This window comes from Corticium candelabrum, chromosome 1, assembly GCF_963422355.1.
Source record: "Corticium candelabrum chromosome 1, ooCorCand1.1, whole genome shotgun sequence".
NCBI classification, from domain to species: domain Eukaryota; kingdom Metazoa; phylum Porifera; class Homoscleromorpha; order Homosclerophorida; family Plakinidae; genus Corticium; species Corticium candelabrum.
This window is the reverse complement of record NC_085085.1, coordinates 3,854,631-3,871,967: the sequence shown is the minus strand read 5'-3', so window position 1 is coordinate 3,871,967 and position 17,337 is coordinate 3,854,631. Positions and strand designations below refer to the sequence as shown.

The window sequence follows — 17,337 nt, the reverse complement described above, 5'->3', positions numbered from 1 at the left end:
CACACACACACACACACACACACACACACACACACACACCACACACACACACACACACACCACTCCACACCACAACAACACGCATGCGCGTGCATGCATGCATGCACATGCACACTTCCAAAGCAAGTTTTGATGGTTTCTATGGGCACCTGTTTGTTTGGTAGCTCTGACGGACGATATTGATTGTTAGTTGCAGCTACACTTTCAATTACCATACATACATACACTGACATGCAGCAAGAGAGACAAACATGCACACCATCCATTCTCCTATTTCAGCAACCTTGTATTGTACCTACTGCAAACTCTACTGAACACAAGTTCTAATTCCTCTCTAATTCAGTCACTTTTGTGATGGAGGAACTTCTGCAATCATAATGCGAGATACTGAAAGATGTCCTGTATAGCCATCATAAGTCGTCGAGTATCCCTTACACTTTCCAATGTTGAATCCAATTGTGACTTGGCCTGATGGAATGTTCTCACAGTATCCCTCAATCTGTCTGTGACGGTGAGGATTATCATTAGCTGGACTACCATACACAGCTCCCTCAATAGTCATAGGTCCACTGCACTCGTTACCGTTGAATGTAAAATACCATCGAGAACAACACTCACTACTGGAGCAGTAAACCCTGAGAGTTCCTGCATATCCAACATGTAGAGCTGAATTGCTGTCATGTTTCCTAAAATTACAGTTCTGTTGAAAAGAAAGCAGAAACAAGTCACACATTGATAATTGTAATCACAAACCGAGTCGGAATAACCTGAATCAGACCGCTGTCCTTACCATCATCTCTATACCACACACACTGTTTCCAGTTGAGTGTCATAGCTTCTCCTTTCTCTCCTTTCCTTCCTGTTCCTCCTTTTATCCCTTGTAGACCTTGTGGACCTTCTGGGCCTTGTGGACCTATCTTCCCAGCATTACCTTTACCACCGACATCTCCAACCAATCCTCTCTCCCCCTTTATCCCTTTCTCTCCTTTCCTTCCTTCTCCTTTTATTCCTTGTCGACCATCATCTCCCACTAATCCTTTCTCTCCATTCATTCCTTTTTCTCCTTTCATTCCATCTCGTCCGGGTGATCCATTTACTCCAGGTGATCCAGGTACTCCAGGAACACCAGCAGACACACACGTCTACTCAGTAAACACAAAAAATCATAATAATATATTTTAATTAATACTTGATAAACCATCCTAACCTGCTGATTTCTCTCATCCGACACACTTTGACCACCAGAAGTAGCAATGACTTGAATGAGCACCAGAACTGTCACAAAAAATGAAAACATGATGATGACCGATATCCTCGATACTGATGAAGTGAGCTGGTGAGCTTGCTCTTATATACTCCTCCTCACACACCCTCACATCCGGGGTGGGTACAGTCTAGTCTGAAATAGAACATTTCCACGTAATCTAATGTTTCCAAACGTCGTCTACCAAACATGGTCTCAACCAATTTGCCATTCCAAGCCCCTCCCCTGTCAAACTTCCTGTGTAAGAGCTCACGTGCTGTTGTCATAGATGAGACATCATTGTCCAAAGAGCACTCACTCTATTTGCAATAGACTGTCACATTTCTCACACACTACCGCCTACTGCAACTATGCTAACATGCATGTACCAAATTTACTAACTCACTGCAGCTCACGTCTCACCAGTAAAACATAAATGTTCATGACGATTCAATGAAACTCCTTCAACCTCTTATAGACAAATAGAGCAACAGCCGCCAGTTGCACTGTAAAATATGCTACACTAGTGATTGTAGAAACTAAATTTTGGTTTCCGTCTTCAATTCATCTAGTGAAAGGATCACTTGTTTATTCGCTGCCGGATCAGATGGAGGATTGCTCGGCCATATCAAAGCAACGAACAGAGCTTGTGCAGTGGACATTAAGCGCATGCGCACTAATTTAACTGTCATATTTATTGGTCAGGACTCCAAGGTATCTTAATACGGGACTTTCTTGTGACAACAAAAAGATGACATCGAAGAAAAGAAGCAAAGTGTGACGTCAGACGTAGTGTGTGAGAATTTAATAATCCGTGTTTGTCATCTATCATGTGCATATTATATTTAAGAGTTTAGTCTGTTCCTCACAGACGCAACAGACGAGGTTTGTTGAGACTTTGCTAAGACGTGTCTGTTGAGGATAGAACAGGACAGTTAGATCCTACTGATATTGACAGACCTCATTTGCCTGTCTGTTTGCCGTCAGTTATTTGTTGTTTGTCTCTTGTCTGTCTGTTGTTTGTCCATCTGTTTGTCTGTTCATTCGTTTGTCTGTCTGTTTGTTTGTGTGTCTGTCTGTTTGTTTGTCTGTCTAGCAGCCATTCTTGATGATGTTTCGTGCACACAGTCGAAGACAAAAGAGGCCGGACATACAGAAATTTTTGAGTTCAAAAAATATTTTTAATTATTTTATAATTTTTTGAGGGTAAAATTTTCAAAAAGAGTGGATCTAGTACACAAAAACATTGGGAGCAGTAAGGTAGTGTGTTACATAAACACACACAGCCTGGACAGAGTTAATTAAATGGATAGTTAGATAGCAATATTGGTTTCTAGTGATGTGTTGGGATATTGATAATTCAATTATGTAGCAGTGAATTATAATATGCAATAAAATTTTGTTGTAATTTATTTGTTTGTTCTCACAGCCGGTTGTGGTGGCGAAGGTGAATACATTGATGTCACTCGATTTATGGACACCGCAGTCGTTTGGCAAAGATTTCGGTAAGCTGGTACTGTGGTGGTTTATACTGCACGAGTGTAAAGCATAGCTGCTGACTTCGTGAGCATGTAGATATGATATTATCTTTGACATGTAGACAGTAAAGTTGTGATATTTTTAGAGTAGATAGTTGACAGTGTTTAATACATGTGGGCAACATATCTCAACTGTGGTTAAATGCACAGGCGTAGACACATACACATACACACACACACACACACACACACACACACACTGTCACACACACACACACTGTCACACACACACACACACACACACACACACACACACACACAAAACACACACACACACACACACACACACACACACACACACACACACACACACACAGACAACACAGACACAGACACAGACATGCGTGCGTGCGTGCACACACACACACACACACACACACACACACACACAAACACACACAAGGCACGCATGCACACACACACACACACACATAAACACACACACACACACACACACACACACACACACACACACACACACACTCACACACACACACACACACACACACACACACACACACACACACACACAAGACGCTCATGCGTGCGCACACACACACACACACACACACACACACAAACACACGCACGCGCATTTACATGAACACACTTCCAAAGCAAGCTTTGATAGTTTCTGTGGGCAACCGTTTGTTTGGTAGCTCTGACGGACGATATTGATTGTTAGTTGCAGCTACATGTTGAATTAATCATACATACACTCACATACGGCAAAGAGAGACATGCACGCACATCATCCAGTCTCCTAATTCAGCAACCTTGTACTTTAGGTACTACAAACTCTACTGAACACAAGTTCTAATTCCTCTCTAATTCAGTCACTTTTGTGATGGAGGAACTTCTGCAATCATAATGCGAGATGCCGATAGATATCCTGTCCAGCCATCATAAGTCGTCGAGTATCCCTTACACTTTCCAATGTTGAATCCAATTGTGACTTGGCCTGCTGGAATGTTCTCACAGTATCCCTCAATCTGTCTGTGACGGTGAGGATTATCATTAGCTGGATCACCACGCACAATTCCCTCAATAGTCATAGGTCCACTGCACTCGTTACCGTTGAATGTAAAATACCATCGAGAACAGCAAGTCCTACTGGAGCATAGGACCCTGAGAGTACCTGCATATCCAATATGTAGAGCTGAATTGCTGTCATGTTTCCTAAAATTACAGTTCTGTTGAAAAGAAAGCAGAAACAAGTCACACGTTGATAATTGTAATCACAAATTGAGTTGGAATAACCTGAATGAGACCACTGTCCTTAGAATCATCTCTATACCACACACACTGTTTCCAGTTGAGTGTCACAGCTTCTCCTTTCTCTCCTTTCCTTCCTGTTTCTCCTTTTATCCCTTGTGGACCTTTTGGGCCTTGTGGGCCTATCTTTCCAGCATTACCTTTACCACCGACATCTCCAACCAATCCTCTCTCCCCTTTTATCCCTTTCTCTCCTTTCCTTCCTTTTTCTCCTTTTATTCCTTGTCCACCATCATCTCCCACTAATCCTTTCTCTCCGTTCTTCCCCGTTTCTCCTTTCATTCCATCTCGTCCGGGTGATCCATTTACTCCAGGTACTCCAGGAACACCAGCAGACACACACGTCTACTCAGTAAACACAAAAAATCATAATAATATATTTTAATTAATACTTGATAAACCATCCTAACCTGCTGATTTCTCTCATCCGACACACTTTGACCACCAGAAGTAGCAATGACTTGAATGAGCACCAGAACTGTAACAGAAAATGAAAACATGATGATGACCGATATCCTCGATACTGATGAAGTGAGCTGGTGAGCTTGCTCTTATATACTCCTCCTCACACACCCTCACATCCGGGGTGGGTACAGTCTAGTCTGAAACAGAACATTTCCACCTAATCTGATGTTTCCAAAATCCATCTACAAAAGATTGTCTCAATAAGTTTTCATATCCATCTCCTCCTCTTTTCCACTTCTGTGATGCTCGAGCATGTTGTCATTGTCATAGATGAGACATCACTTTTGTGACAACACTCTATTGCATTGATCTCTCACATTGTCACCCACCACTGGCAATATGATAAAGTGTGCAAAAATTATTAACTCATTGCAAGCAACATTCTAGACTTCTGTGACCTCTTATTATCAAAACCAAACGAGCAACTAAAATAATTAACTGATACTGTACGTAATTCGATCACTATGTGACAGTATAGACAGCCTATTGGGGCAACTCATGCAGTCTGTCAGCTGACAGTCCCATCATTAATAACTACAGTGTAGGGTAGGTGTACCTAATTGTGGACACTCCCCGGTAATTTGGGTTACAATCGCTGTTTTCTCTGGTAGCCTGCACAAAGAGACAGTGAAACATGTCCGATATACGCACCAATGTCTAGGCTTCGTAACGGTACCTGTACGACTACAATCGCACAACGTCAGCTAGCGCACTAGCAAAATATACGGGATAACGTCTGTAAACAGCTTGGACGCGGGGTGTATCCTAATTGTGGACATTGTTTTCTCCGTTACAGAAAGCGACTGAGCCTGAGTAACAGCTGCACTAGATACCTGAACGGTTGCCTCACAAGCTGGTATTTTGGGCCGCAATCAAAACCATGTTCTGTGGTGTATCACCTCTGTGTAAAATGGCGTCGTGCCTTTCAAATTTTGCAGAAACCAAATGTTCTGTTTACGACGCAATGCAGGAGACGATCAATCATGTTTAGTTAAACGTCTCAACTGTAAACTGTGGTTCTAGCATCTTTTGCGTTGCTGGTAGAGCTGATAATTGATATCAGACCAGGTAGTTTTGACCTTCCACCTATCCTAGGTGAGTTTGCAGGTTTTCATTTTGTGTCTTATTGTTGCCAGATCTAGTAGCAGTGAAGACAGTCAAATTCTGACTGGATTATTAATGTCGCTGATATTGACATTCCACCTTCTTTGTTCGTTCTCATTTCATACCCTATTGTGGCCAGATGTAGTAGCAGTGAAAACAGCTAGATTGTCAGTGGATTACTGATGTCTAGATCTAGTATGAATGAAGATATTCACGTGTTTACTGGACTGGAATTACACGTTCGCTCCATGCACATAGTGCGCTTCTTTAGCACGTTACAGTCAACGTAACTATAGGGTCAAAACTTTACTAAGGTACTCGATAATTGCTTAACTAACGTCAGGGCACTTGCATGATCCAATAAAAGAACGATTCGCGTACCTCGAATTTGTGGTCGTGATGGGAGAAACGTTGTACGTGCTAACAGTTTCGCAGGGGAATCGTAGTGATACACCACAGAACATGGTTTTGATTGCGGCCCAAAATACCAGCTTGTGCGGCAACCATTCAGGTATCTAGTCCAGCTGTTACTCAGACCCAGTCGCTTTCTGTGGCGGAGAAAAACATGTCCACAATTAGGATACACCCCCGTTGGAGCTGTTCACAGACGTTATCCGTATATTTTGCTAGTGCACTAGCAGACAGTGTGTGATTGTAGTCGTACAGGTATTGTTCCAAAGCTTAGACATTAGTGCGTACATCGAACATGTTTTCCTTTCTCTCCGTTGCAGGTTACCAGAGAAAGAGTGTTTGTAACTTAAATTACCGGGGAGTGTCCACAGGAACACCTACCCTAACACGTCGTTTTAGCATCTCCACTACAAGTAACAAGAAAAGAAAAACAAAAGAGCGTTTACCTCTTCTGACTCTCTGGAAGAGGCCAAAAGATGAGCAGAGTAGAAGACGTTAGAACGGATCGACATCTTCACTGAAACACACGGAAGAAGTTGCACATGCGCAGTAAAATTTGTAGACCAACTGTCTCGTTGGAGACGTCCAATCTGTAGTTGTTGCTTGTTGTCTCGTGGCTTTGGAGATTTTGGATGTGGGCACAACAATGAGAGTCTCCACGACGGTGCTAACATCCAACATTACCACGTGCCAACTTCCCACTGTCCCAACCTTCCGGAAGTAGAAGGGAGAGGGATTGGCATTTCTAGCAAGACAGAAGAGATCACGTGATGTCGTATCTAACATAATTTACTTTGTCTTGTACAGTTATCGGTCGACGAGTCCGGCTGCTGTCAAGAAGGTGCGTTCCATCAACCAATTCTCCAGTGTGTTTCTGTTTTATGAATTTTTCTGCAGAGATCAATGCAGCTGCTGCAGCGATTGAAGTGTGTGCATGATGAACTGACTCACGAGCGACTACGTAACGATCTGTCAGCAACAGTTGTAAGTCAGCTCTCCTTTTCCTTGCTAGAGAGTGTCACACAATGTGTATGTACCAAATTTGATTACAAATTTCTTTATTCACAAGCAACGAGCATAATGTGATTGTGGCATATACACTATGACCGTGTTTCCACTAGCTGCACCTTAAACTAGCTGCACCTTAAACTAGTTTAACTTAAATACCTCTAGACACTAAAGCAGTTCAGGAAAGTGACTGTTTCCACTAGAAACTTGCACATTCAGGATGTGCAAAACAAACCTTAAAGGAATGTCGTAGTATTCGCCGAGCGACACTTGTTTTGAAGTATTGGGCTGCTCTGTTGCCTATTCAAAGCAACTGTTAGTTGTCACTGATTCAGCACCTACTACACTCGAGCCTCCCTAATCCTACAAAGGTATGGGACCTCATGTGTAAACGTAGTTGGGCAAAGCGTGTGAGTATATATTCAAGAAGAATGTGTGAATGTATTTAGAATGTGGACGGTTGAATGCCTGCTGAAGGACAAGAGGCCAACAGATAAACTAGACGGACAGATAGACAGACTGGATTGAGTAGCTGAAATGGCAAATACAGACAGACAGACAGACAGACAAATGGACGGATGGATGGACAGATTATTTTATTGATCTTGAACTTTAAAATGATGCAATGAGCAAATCCTTAAGCAGCTTGATATCTTGCCATCAGATGTACTTGTTACTGCTTACATACATTAGTTTGTATGCCTATAGTTGATTTAGGTCTAAACTGTTGTTATGATTTCAGGCAAGGATCACTGTGACATGGTCAACTGCAGAAGCGGATATATCATCGAAGACTTACCAATTGACCAGTTTTGGAACGGCTTCGAAGATCTTTCTGGTAAACAGTTGTATACAACACGACATTCTAATCTGGAGTGACGTGCGCTCTTTACAGCTCGAATGGTCGACGATCAAGGCAAACCCATGTTACTCTGTTACTCAAGCTGAAGGTTCGAGTTGATTTGCAGTTTGTGACGTTTATGTTTATTTGTTTGGCACAGCAGCATTGACAATAAACTATCCATCTAAATACAAGCCCCAGGGTTTGAATTGAATGGTTGAATACAAAAAGCTTGTTTGTGTAATAATTAAAGACCTGGGGCTTGTATTTAGACAGGGCTTTTATGGTATGAAGATATGACTGCATGCTAGAGTTGCAATATACTACTTGTATCTGTTCACGTGATCGTCCAGCTACATAAAAATTACAGCGAGTCGTCTGCAGTGTAGCCTTCAAAGTCTGATTTTTCCAAGAGTGCTACATCTTCTTCCTTCTGTTCTGTGACATCCGCCGGCCTCAGCTCACTGATTGTGATTGGTCATTGCTTAGGTAGAGATGATGTTTGATCTGCTTTCCACTGCTTTCATCCTTCATGCAGGCTGTTAAAGCATCCTCCACATCGTCAACAGTGGTAGTGATTCTCACACACTTGAAAGAATGTATCATAGTTTCAACTGAGTGGTTGAATAGGTGCCTTAGCTGCAGATTGAAACACATCCCGCCTCTACGCATGCAGCCGAAGGTAGGGTGGGTCTTTTATTCAGTCTGGGTCTTTTATTAAGATTAACACCCAGACTATATATAAGTTGTGAAACAGCTTGAATTTTGGTGGGGCTTGCATTTGAACGGATACGGTGGTGAGTAGTCGTAGTCTCTCGATGATCTATTGTCTTATGTTTTTAGTGTTTGACGTAGGGTTAGTACATTGTATTGTCTTGTTAGATTTGAAGATTTGATGGAAAACGGTTCCTTACCGGAATACGCAGGACGAGATGATCGGCTAAATCTTGCAGCCAGGTTTGTTTTAGTCAATTCATTGATCTATTGGTGAAAGTTGACGAATGATTGTGCCATTCTTGTTTAGACTTCCGGATCGAATTGTGAAGCCTGACTTAGTCCCTAAGATGTACAATGCATATGGTGAGTGTTATAACGTACTGTTTGTTGTTGTGTATTTGGTTTATCAAGTTTATGGTTTTCTTATTCCAGGCTCAGCAGCGTACCCGAAGGAAGGAACGACCAATCTACATCTCGACATGTCTGATGCAGTGAATGTCATGGTATGTGTGTAGCTGTTTTGAAATAATCCTGTTGTTTGTGTTTTATAACGCCCGTGTAGCAGAGCTGAGCGAGGTGGTAGAGGTGTCTGTTTGTCTGTCTGTCTGTCTGTCTGTCTGTCTGTCTGTCTGTCTGTCTGTCTGTTTTAGTTCTCTATTGAATGCATAGTCTGTGTTGTGCATTGCAAACAGCATCGAGTACTTACGCATTCATTCACTATGCTCACTGTACGTTGGCATCCAGTCGCATCCAGTCTCCATTGTGACACGAGCGCACAACACTACGTCAGATGTTGATTATGACGAAGCTTGTCAACGTCAACGTTTCCCTGGTCACGTTTGCTGCTGTTGACAAGCAGATTTCACAAACAGCAAATACTCTAACTGTAGTTTACGAGTTGTTTTCTACGAAACAAAAGAAGACAATTGAGATAGGATTGCGCTTCATGCATACCAATCTGGTATTTAGATGACCAATTTTCAGTGCAGCGGCAACACAGTGACTTCAAGTGCTGTCCACCAGACGCTTTCTCACCCGGAAGTATGACGCAGCGAGGAAAGGTCTAGCTACAGAGACTAGAGCATAACGTGGTACGCACTAAGTGTTTGGAATAGCAGACAGATTGCAGGCAGATTTTTACACGATTTACAGTTTCGGGTCGATTCGCAACAAGTTACATAGTCGGCATTTATTATATTTACTATCTCAACCTTCAGACTTCTAATGTGTCGTGTGCATTACTGATCGATGCTGATTGGTAGGGCGCCTTGTGGCACATCTTTGCTGCAGAGGATGCGCCAAAGATTCGACAGTTGTTACTGAAAGTGAGTCGAGAGAGAGGCATGGAGTGTGAGGCAGACAACGATCCTATACACGATCAGGTTTTGTGTATTATGAAGAGCAGTCGGGTGTGGTTAGTTTGAAGTGTGTGTGTGTGTGTGTGTGTGTGTGTGTGTGTGTGTGTGTGTGTCTGTGTTTGTGTCTGTGTGTGTGTCTGTGTGTGTCTGTGTGTGTGTCTGTGTGTGTGTCTGTGTGTGTGTGTGTGTGTGTGTGTGTGTGTGTCTGTGTGTGTGTGTGTGTGTGTGTGTGTGTGTGTGTGTGTGTGTGTGTGTGTGTGTGTGTGTGTGTGTGTGTGTGCGTCTGTGTGTGTGTCTGTGTGTGTCTGTGTGTGTCTGTGTGTCTGTGTGTCTGTGTGTGTGTTGTTGTTGTTGTAGTGCTTTTACTTGGACAAGGAACTTTGAGAGAGGTTGCGTAGAGAGTATGGAGTAGAAGGGTGGGCTATTGCTCAGTGCGTTGGTGATGCTATCTTTCTTCCTGCCGGCACTCCGCATCAGGTGAGTTGTATGTGTCTTGCTGCATTAGTGGTGTGGATGTGTAGTGTAGTTTTGTGTGATGCTTCTGTCATTGTGTGTGTGTGTGTGTGTGTGTGTGTGTGTGTGTGTGTGTGTGTGTGTGTGTGTGTGTGTGTGTGTGTGTGTGTGTGTGACAGTTTGTGTGTGTGTGTGTGTGTGTGTGTGTGTGTGTGTGTATGTGTGTGTGTGTGTGTGTGTGACAGTGTGTGTGTGTGTGTGTGTGTGTGTGTGTGTGTGTGTGTGTGTGTGACAGTGTGTGTGTGTGTGTGTGTGTGTGTGTGTGTGTGACAGTGTGTGTGTGTGTGTGTGTGTGTGTGTGTGTGTGTGTGTGTACGTGGGTGCACCCATGTGAGTGGCTTGCGTGTCTATTTTTATTGTGTCTTTCTGCCGCTCAATGGCAAATCTGCGTACTCTCTGAGCTTGAAATAATGTTCAGCCTCACTAGCCGTTTATGGGCCCATTGGCTCCATACTTCACTTTGAATGTGAAACTTCAGGCATGAATTGCACATCATCTACAGTGGGGGCTGATCTCCAAATCAAATAATTTTGTTTTGGATGGGTGTGTAGTGCCAATTTTGTGGTATTGAAGATGTTTGATGCCAAAATGTTACTATTTAATTGAAGACTCAAGAGATTCTTTGAAATTCTTCTGATTGGCTTCTGCATCCCTAGGTGACAATGACACTCTGTTGTCTTAGCACGTGTTTTGCCTACCTGAACATCAGATTTACATCTGCAGTGTGCATTTATTAGGTGGCTGATATTGAGAGAACTGATCTACTAAAGTCAATGGAACTTTGTTTGTGATGGCAGTTTACAGTACTTCACATAAACGTGTGTCCATTCAATCAGTATGTGGCCGCAGCATCTCAGATTATGTCCAGATTAGAGGGGAGTGGGTTGGTCATCACCAATCCTAATGTTCTTGGCGTTGAAGGAACATTTTCTATCTGGCAATGTCCCTAACAGGAAAAAATATGTAATTACAGTTTCTTGTTGTAACAATTGGGATCAGGAAGGGTCACCAGAGTTAGTCGTTTAAACTTTGTGGGATCTTTTAACATGGAGGGCTTAACATTTGTCCATTTGTGTGTGTGTGTGTGTGTGTGTGTGTGTGTGTGTGTGTGTGTGTGTTGTGTGTGTATGGTGTGTGTGTTTGTGTGTGTGTGTGTGTGTGTGTGTGTGACATTAGATTTACACCTACAGTGTGCATTTATTGACAGAAGGTGGTTGATATGCAGAGTAGGTCAATGGAACTTTTTTTGCCATGACAGTTTACAGTTTGCATAAACATGTGCCCTTTCAATCAGTGTGTGGGAGCAGCATTTCAGATTTTGTCTGAATTAGAGGGGATGGCGGGTGGGTCATCACTAATCTTATAATGCTGTTGGCATTGAAAAACATTTGCCATTTGGAAATGTCCCTAACAGGAAAACAATGTAATTTCAGTTTCTTGTTGTAGGAATTAGAATCAGGAAAGTCACCAGAGTTGGTTGTTTATATTTCTTGTATCTATTGAACCCTATTTCATGCTTGTATTTTGTCACACTGTCTGCATGTGATTGTTTGACAATATGTGTGTTGGATGATTGACTGAATATTAATAATTAATTAATTTTAAGGAAATCTACATAGTTGCAAAAAGATAGCAGAAGATTTTGAATCACCAGAAGTAAGGATGCACACCATAGTACTCCTCTGTTAATTAAAAGAATGTCATTCAATGCATGTTTGTCTAGCATTTAGCTCATTGTCTCATGTTGACTCATGAGTTTCGCCGACTGTCGGACACACATACTAGTCACGAAGACAAATTACAGGTAACGCTCTACGACACATCGCATGTACACCGAGACGAGACCGAACTGTGAATTCTAGATCAAGAACATTATATACCATTCGGTGAAGGACTCGGCCGGAGTATTACTGAGCGAACAATAGCAGCACAGCGACGGATGCCGATTCTCATGTAATCGCTTTAATCCTTTAATGCAGACGGTACTAAAACTTGTTTAACTGTTATACCTTTCATCACTACAGACGTACTGTACTGTTTGTTCTTAATACAATACTCATGTCGGTTTGTACTGTATATATATATATATATATATATATATATATATATATATATATATATATATATATATATATATATATATATATATATAGCGCTGTTGACTGCTGTGTCTCGACTTTACCGGTTGTACAATGTATCATGATGAATACATATTGTTGGCAGATTAATTGAATTTGCTGTCTTGTTGTAGTCCAAGTATCCATGCACATTTTGTAGCCCAAATATCAATCTGTTCAGATTTACATGCAACGCTATATCTAAATGATTGTTTTTGTTGTTTGGGTTGGGGCAGAAACGGCTTTCTCGGCTCAGAGTAGTATCTTGCATGCACCAGCTGTCAACAAATTGGCTTTTGCAAACCAAGAAATCAGAGACACCTACCCGGATGTTGATTGAGCCTCGTCACTTCCACATACGTTCAAACCGAATTAGGGAAGTTTATGAACATTTTTTCTTACGAAATAGAGTTTGTGGCAGTTTACAAACATTTGTGGTTACAAACAACATGTTGATTTACAGTAGCATGAGGTTGAGTAGGACTGCCCTTATGTCTTGAGGTATGAGGTCTTGCCCTTGTGGGCGAGGGAACTGCAACATCCATTGCCCATGCATAGATACTCTGATCCAAGACGAACTACTACACATAACTCAAATGTTTTTAATGTAAACTTGATACATAGACTTGATGATTGATTGATTGTATGTACTGTGAAGGTCTTCTACTGTTGTCTTCCTACATCTTTCCAGGAGTCTGATATGGCGGTCGCTCACTACAGTAGTAGACTAGCTGCTTGTGCTCAGAGCTGGCACGATGAGAATGTTTGGAGTTTTGAGCTACCTTGTGGGCATGCCTAGTAGTTGCACTGCAGGATGTGGTGGGTCAGACTCTCTGCTAAGCCTCACTTTTATGTGAAGTAACACGGTCTTCTTTCTCTTTTCATCTTTGTTCTGCCTTTTGTAAAGTTTGATGAAACCAGAAAACATGGATTAGAGTTATAAAACAGACAGTAAGGTTGATTGTCAGATTGAGTAGGTTCAACCATTGTAGATACACACACACACACACACACACACACACACACACACACACACACACACACACACACACACACACACACACACACACACACACACACACACACACCTAAAAAATCCTTAAATGTCAGGAGCTGCCTCTCAGAGGTCACACCCCCGCTGTTAAGCTGGTCCCTGTGCGCTACTCAGGGATCTCTGGGCCTGCGCTAGCAAATTCCTGGAGCCGGGCCAGGCACTTGCAGGAGCACCGACTTGTGAACCCAACTGTGGTGTGAGCACTTGAAGTCTCACCAGGACCCTAGTGGCTGACGTCACATCACAGCCGATGGCTGCTTAGTACCCCAGTCAATGACCAGGTACTCATTTATACTCCTAAGACGAGAGAAGCAAATGTGTGTTAGTTTCTTGCTTAAGGAAATTATGCTATAGCTCGCCATCACTGTGACTTGAACTTGCGACCCTTCAAGGTCCCGTATGTAAACACTCCATGAGATGACTCTCTGACCAACTGAGCTATTGTACCACACACACACACACACACACACACACACACACACACACACACACACACACACACACACACACACACACACACTTCGAAAGCAAGTTTCGATGCTTTCTATGGGCAACAGTTTTTTTGTAGCTTTGACAAACGATATTGATTTTTAGTTGCAGCTACACTTTGAATAAATCATACATACACTCACATACTGCAAGAGAGACCATCCATCCTCCTATTTCAGCTACCTCATACTGTACGTACTACAAACTGTACTGGACACAAGTTCTAATTCCTCTAATTCAGTCACTTTTGTGATGGAGGAACTTCTCCAATCATAATGCGAGATACCGATAGATATCCAGTATGGCCATTATATATTGTCGATGTCCGTTTGTTACAATTTCCAATGTTGAATCCAATTGTGACTTGACCTGCTGGAATGTTCTCACAGTATCCCTCAATCTGTCTGTGACGGTGAGGATCATCATTAGCTAATCCATGCACAACTCCCTCAATAGTCATAGGTCCACTGCACTCATTACCGTTGAATGTAAAATACCATCGAGAACAGCACCAACCACTGGTGCAGTGAACCCTGAGAGTTCCTGCATATGCAACATGTAGAGCTGAATTGCTGTCATGTTTCCTAAAATTACAGTTCTGTTGGAAGAAAGCAAAAACAAGTCACACGTTGATAATTGTAATCATAAATCGAGTTGGAATAACCTGAATCAGACCGCTGTCCTTACTATCTGATCTATACCACACACACTGTTTCCAGTTGAGTGTCACAGCTTCTCCTTTCTCTCCTTTCCTTCCTGTTTCTCCTTTTATTCCTTGTAGACCGTGTGGACCTTCTGGGCCTTGTGGACCTATCTTCCCAGCATTACCTTTACCACCGACATCTCCAACTAATCCTCTCTCCCCCTTTACCCCTTTCTCTCCTTTCCTTCCTTCTCCTTTTATTCCTTGTCGACCATCGTCTCCCACTAATCCTTTCTCTCCATTCATCCCCTTTTCTCCTTTCATTCCATCTCGTCCGGGTGATCCATTTACTCCAGGTGATCCAGGTACTCCAGGAACACCAGCAGACACACACGTCTACTCGGTAAACACAAAAAATCATAATAATATATTTTAATTAATACTTGATAAACCATCCTAACCTGCTGATTTCTCTCATCCGACACACTTTGACCACCAGAAGTAGCAATGACTTGAATGAGCACCAGAACTGTCACAGAAAATGAAAACATGATGATGACCGATATCCTCGATACTGATGAAGTGAGCTGGTGAGCTTGCTCTTATATACTCCTCCTCACACACCCTCACATCCGAGGGGGAGTTGCGTTCTAGTCTGAAATAGAACATTTCCACCTAATCTAATGTTTCCAAACGTCGTCTACCAAACATGGTCTCAACCAATTTGCCATTCCAAGCCCCTCCCCTGTCAAACTTCCTGTGTAAGAGCTCACGTGCTGTTGTCATAGATGAGACATCATTGTCCAAAGAGCACTCACTCTATTTGCATTAGACTGTCACATTTCTCACACACTACCACCTACTGCAACTATGCTAACGTGCATGTACCAAATTTACTAACTCACTGCAGCTCACGTCTCACCAGTAAAACATAAATGTTCATGACGATTCGATGAAACTCCTTCAACCTCTTATAGACAAATAGAGCAACAGCCGCCAGTTGCACAGTAAAATATGCTACAGTATTGATTGTAGAAACTAAATCTTGGTTTCTGCCTTCAATTCATCTAGTAAAAGGATCACTTGTTTATTCGCTGTCGGATCAGATGGAGGATTGCTCGGCCATATCAAAGCAACGAACAGAGAGCTTGTGCAGTGAACATTGAGCGCATGCGCACTAATTTTATCGCCATATTTAATGGTCAGGACTTCAAGGTATGCTAATACGGGATTTTCTTGTGACAATAAAATAAGACGACATCGAAGAAAAGAAGCGAAGTATGACGTCAGACGTGGTATGTGAGAATTTAATAATCCGTGTTTGTCATCTATCATGTGCATATTATATTTAAGAGTTGAGTATGTTCCTCACAGACGCAACAGACAAGGTTTGTTGAGACTTTATTATGACGTGTTTGATGAGGATAGAACAGGACAGTTAGATCCTACTGATATTGACAGACCTCATTTGTCTGTCTGTTTGCTGTCAGTTATTTGTTGTCTGTCTTTTGTCTGTCTGTCTGTTGTTTGTCCATCTGTTTGTCTGTTCATTCGTTTGTCTGCCTATTTGTTTGTGTGTCTGTCTGTTTGTCCGTCAGTTTGTCTGCATGTTTGTCTGTCTGTCTGTTTATTCGTTTGTCTGTCTGTCTGTTTATTCGTTTGTCTGTCTGTACGCATGTATGTACGTCAGTTTGTCTGTCTGTCTGTCTGTCTGTCAGTCCATCTGTCTGTTTGTCTGTGCATTTGTCTGTGCATTTGTCTGTCTATGTTTTTGTCCTCTGTTCGTTTGTCTGTCTGTTCGTCTGTTTATGTAACAATTTCTCTATTTCATCAATCTTTCTTCTTGTGGTTCAACGTATTGTTTGTAGGTAACTTTTACAGATGAAATGTTTCCACTGATGGACAGAGGAGAGGGACTCTTCTCACAAAGCCAGTTGCTCGCTTGTGTTCAACATCAAACCAAACAGCCTGAGTAAGACCATCACCTGTGCTTGTTCACACAAGAATTTGATATCAATTTTTATTATTTTATTGCAACAAGTAAATAAGATTGTAGATGTTAAAATTTGCATTGGTAAGTCAAGGTATAGTGTAAGATGATAATCATCATGCAGACACTCCAAATGTGATTGTTGTCGTTTACTAAACTTTGAAATAAAATTTAATAAAATATAATCAGAATGAAAATGTTGTGCGTACTTGTGGACCCATACATTGAAAGTACAACATCTGAGGATCTTGTAACAGTAAATCACATGGGAAGTGGTACTGACATTTCGGTTTGAAAGCAGCAGCCATAGCCACTTGCTTCTTTGCTGAGTTGCCATCTTGAGCTGCAGACGTCTGTCTAGCAGCCATTTTTGACGATGTTTCGTCCGTACACTTGAAGACAAAATAGGCTGGACATACAGAAATTTTCGAGGTTAAAAAATATTTTTAATTATTTTATAATTTTTTGAGGGTAAAAATTTCAAAAAGAGTAGATCTATTACACAAAAAACATTTGGAGCAGTAGGGTAGTGTGTTACATGAACACACACACACAGCCTGGACAGAGTTAA

General features: G+C 41.9%; 3 protein-coding genes and 1 long non-coding RNA gene across 6 annotated transcripts; 1 reads left to right on the top strand and 3 right to left on the bottom strand.

Moving 5' to 3' along the window:
• Window positions 1-177: 177 nt before the first annotated feature.
• LOC134176958 (collagen triple helix repeat-containing protein 1-like) lies at window positions 178-1,831 on the bottom strand. The gene is made up of 5 exons (XM_062643654.1): window positions 1,667-1,831; window positions 1,465-1,563; window positions 1,208-1,399; window positions 768-1,142; window positions 178-700 (listed from the first exon to the last, which is right to left on the bottom strand). The coding sequence occupies exons 3-5, from the start codon at window positions 1,295-1,297 to the stop codon at window positions 344-346; spliced, it is 822 nt and encodes a 273-aa protein (XP_062499638.1). The 5' UTR covers window positions 1,298-1,399; window positions 1,465-1,563; window positions 1,667-1,831; the 3' UTR covers window positions 178-343.
• Window positions 1,832-3,458: 1,627 nt separating this feature from the next.
• LOC134178479 (collagen triple helix repeat-containing protein 1-like) lies at window positions 3,459-4,556 on the bottom strand. The gene is made up of 3 exons (XM_062645384.1): window positions 4,467-4,556; window positions 4,042-4,401; window positions 3,459-3,974 (listed from the first exon to the last, which is right to left on the bottom strand). The coding sequence occupies exons 1-3, from the start codon at window positions 4,554-4,556 to the stop codon at window positions 3,618-3,620; spliced, it is 807 nt and encodes a 268-aa protein (XP_062501368.1). The 3' UTR covers window positions 3,459-3,617.
• Window positions 4,557-8,824: 4,268 nt separating this feature from the next.
• On the top strand, window positions 8,825-13,551 carry LOC134176973 (uncharacterized). Of its 3 annotated transcripts, none has more exons than XR_009969414.1 (8): window positions 8,825-8,842; window positions 8,910-8,965; window positions 9,035-9,105; window positions 9,865-10,437; window positions 12,080-12,129; window positions 12,197-12,277; window positions 12,336-12,426; window positions 13,249-13,551. It is a non-coding gene; the product is annotated as an uncharacterized LOC134176973 (long non-coding RNA). The 3 variants fall into 3 exon arrangements; XR_009969412.1 differs by having other exon boundaries at window positions 12,336-12,455; XR_009969413.1 differs by lacking the exon at window positions 13,249-13,551 and having other exon boundaries at window positions 12,336-12,541.
• Window positions 13,552-14,294: 743 nt separating this feature from the next.
• Window positions 14,295-15,890, bottom strand: LOC134189753 (collagen triple helix repeat-containing protein 1-like). The gene is made up of 3 exons (XM_062658125.1): window positions 15,238-15,890; window positions 14,798-15,172; window positions 14,295-14,731 (listed from the first exon to the last, which is right to left on the bottom strand). Exons 1-3 carry the CDS (start codon window positions 15,325-15,327, stop codon window positions 14,375-14,377), a joined length of 822 nt encoding a protein of 273 aa, XP_062514109.1. The 5' UTR covers window positions 15,328-15,890; the 3' UTR covers window positions 14,295-14,374.
• Window positions 15,891-17,337: the final 1,447 nt, after the last annotated feature.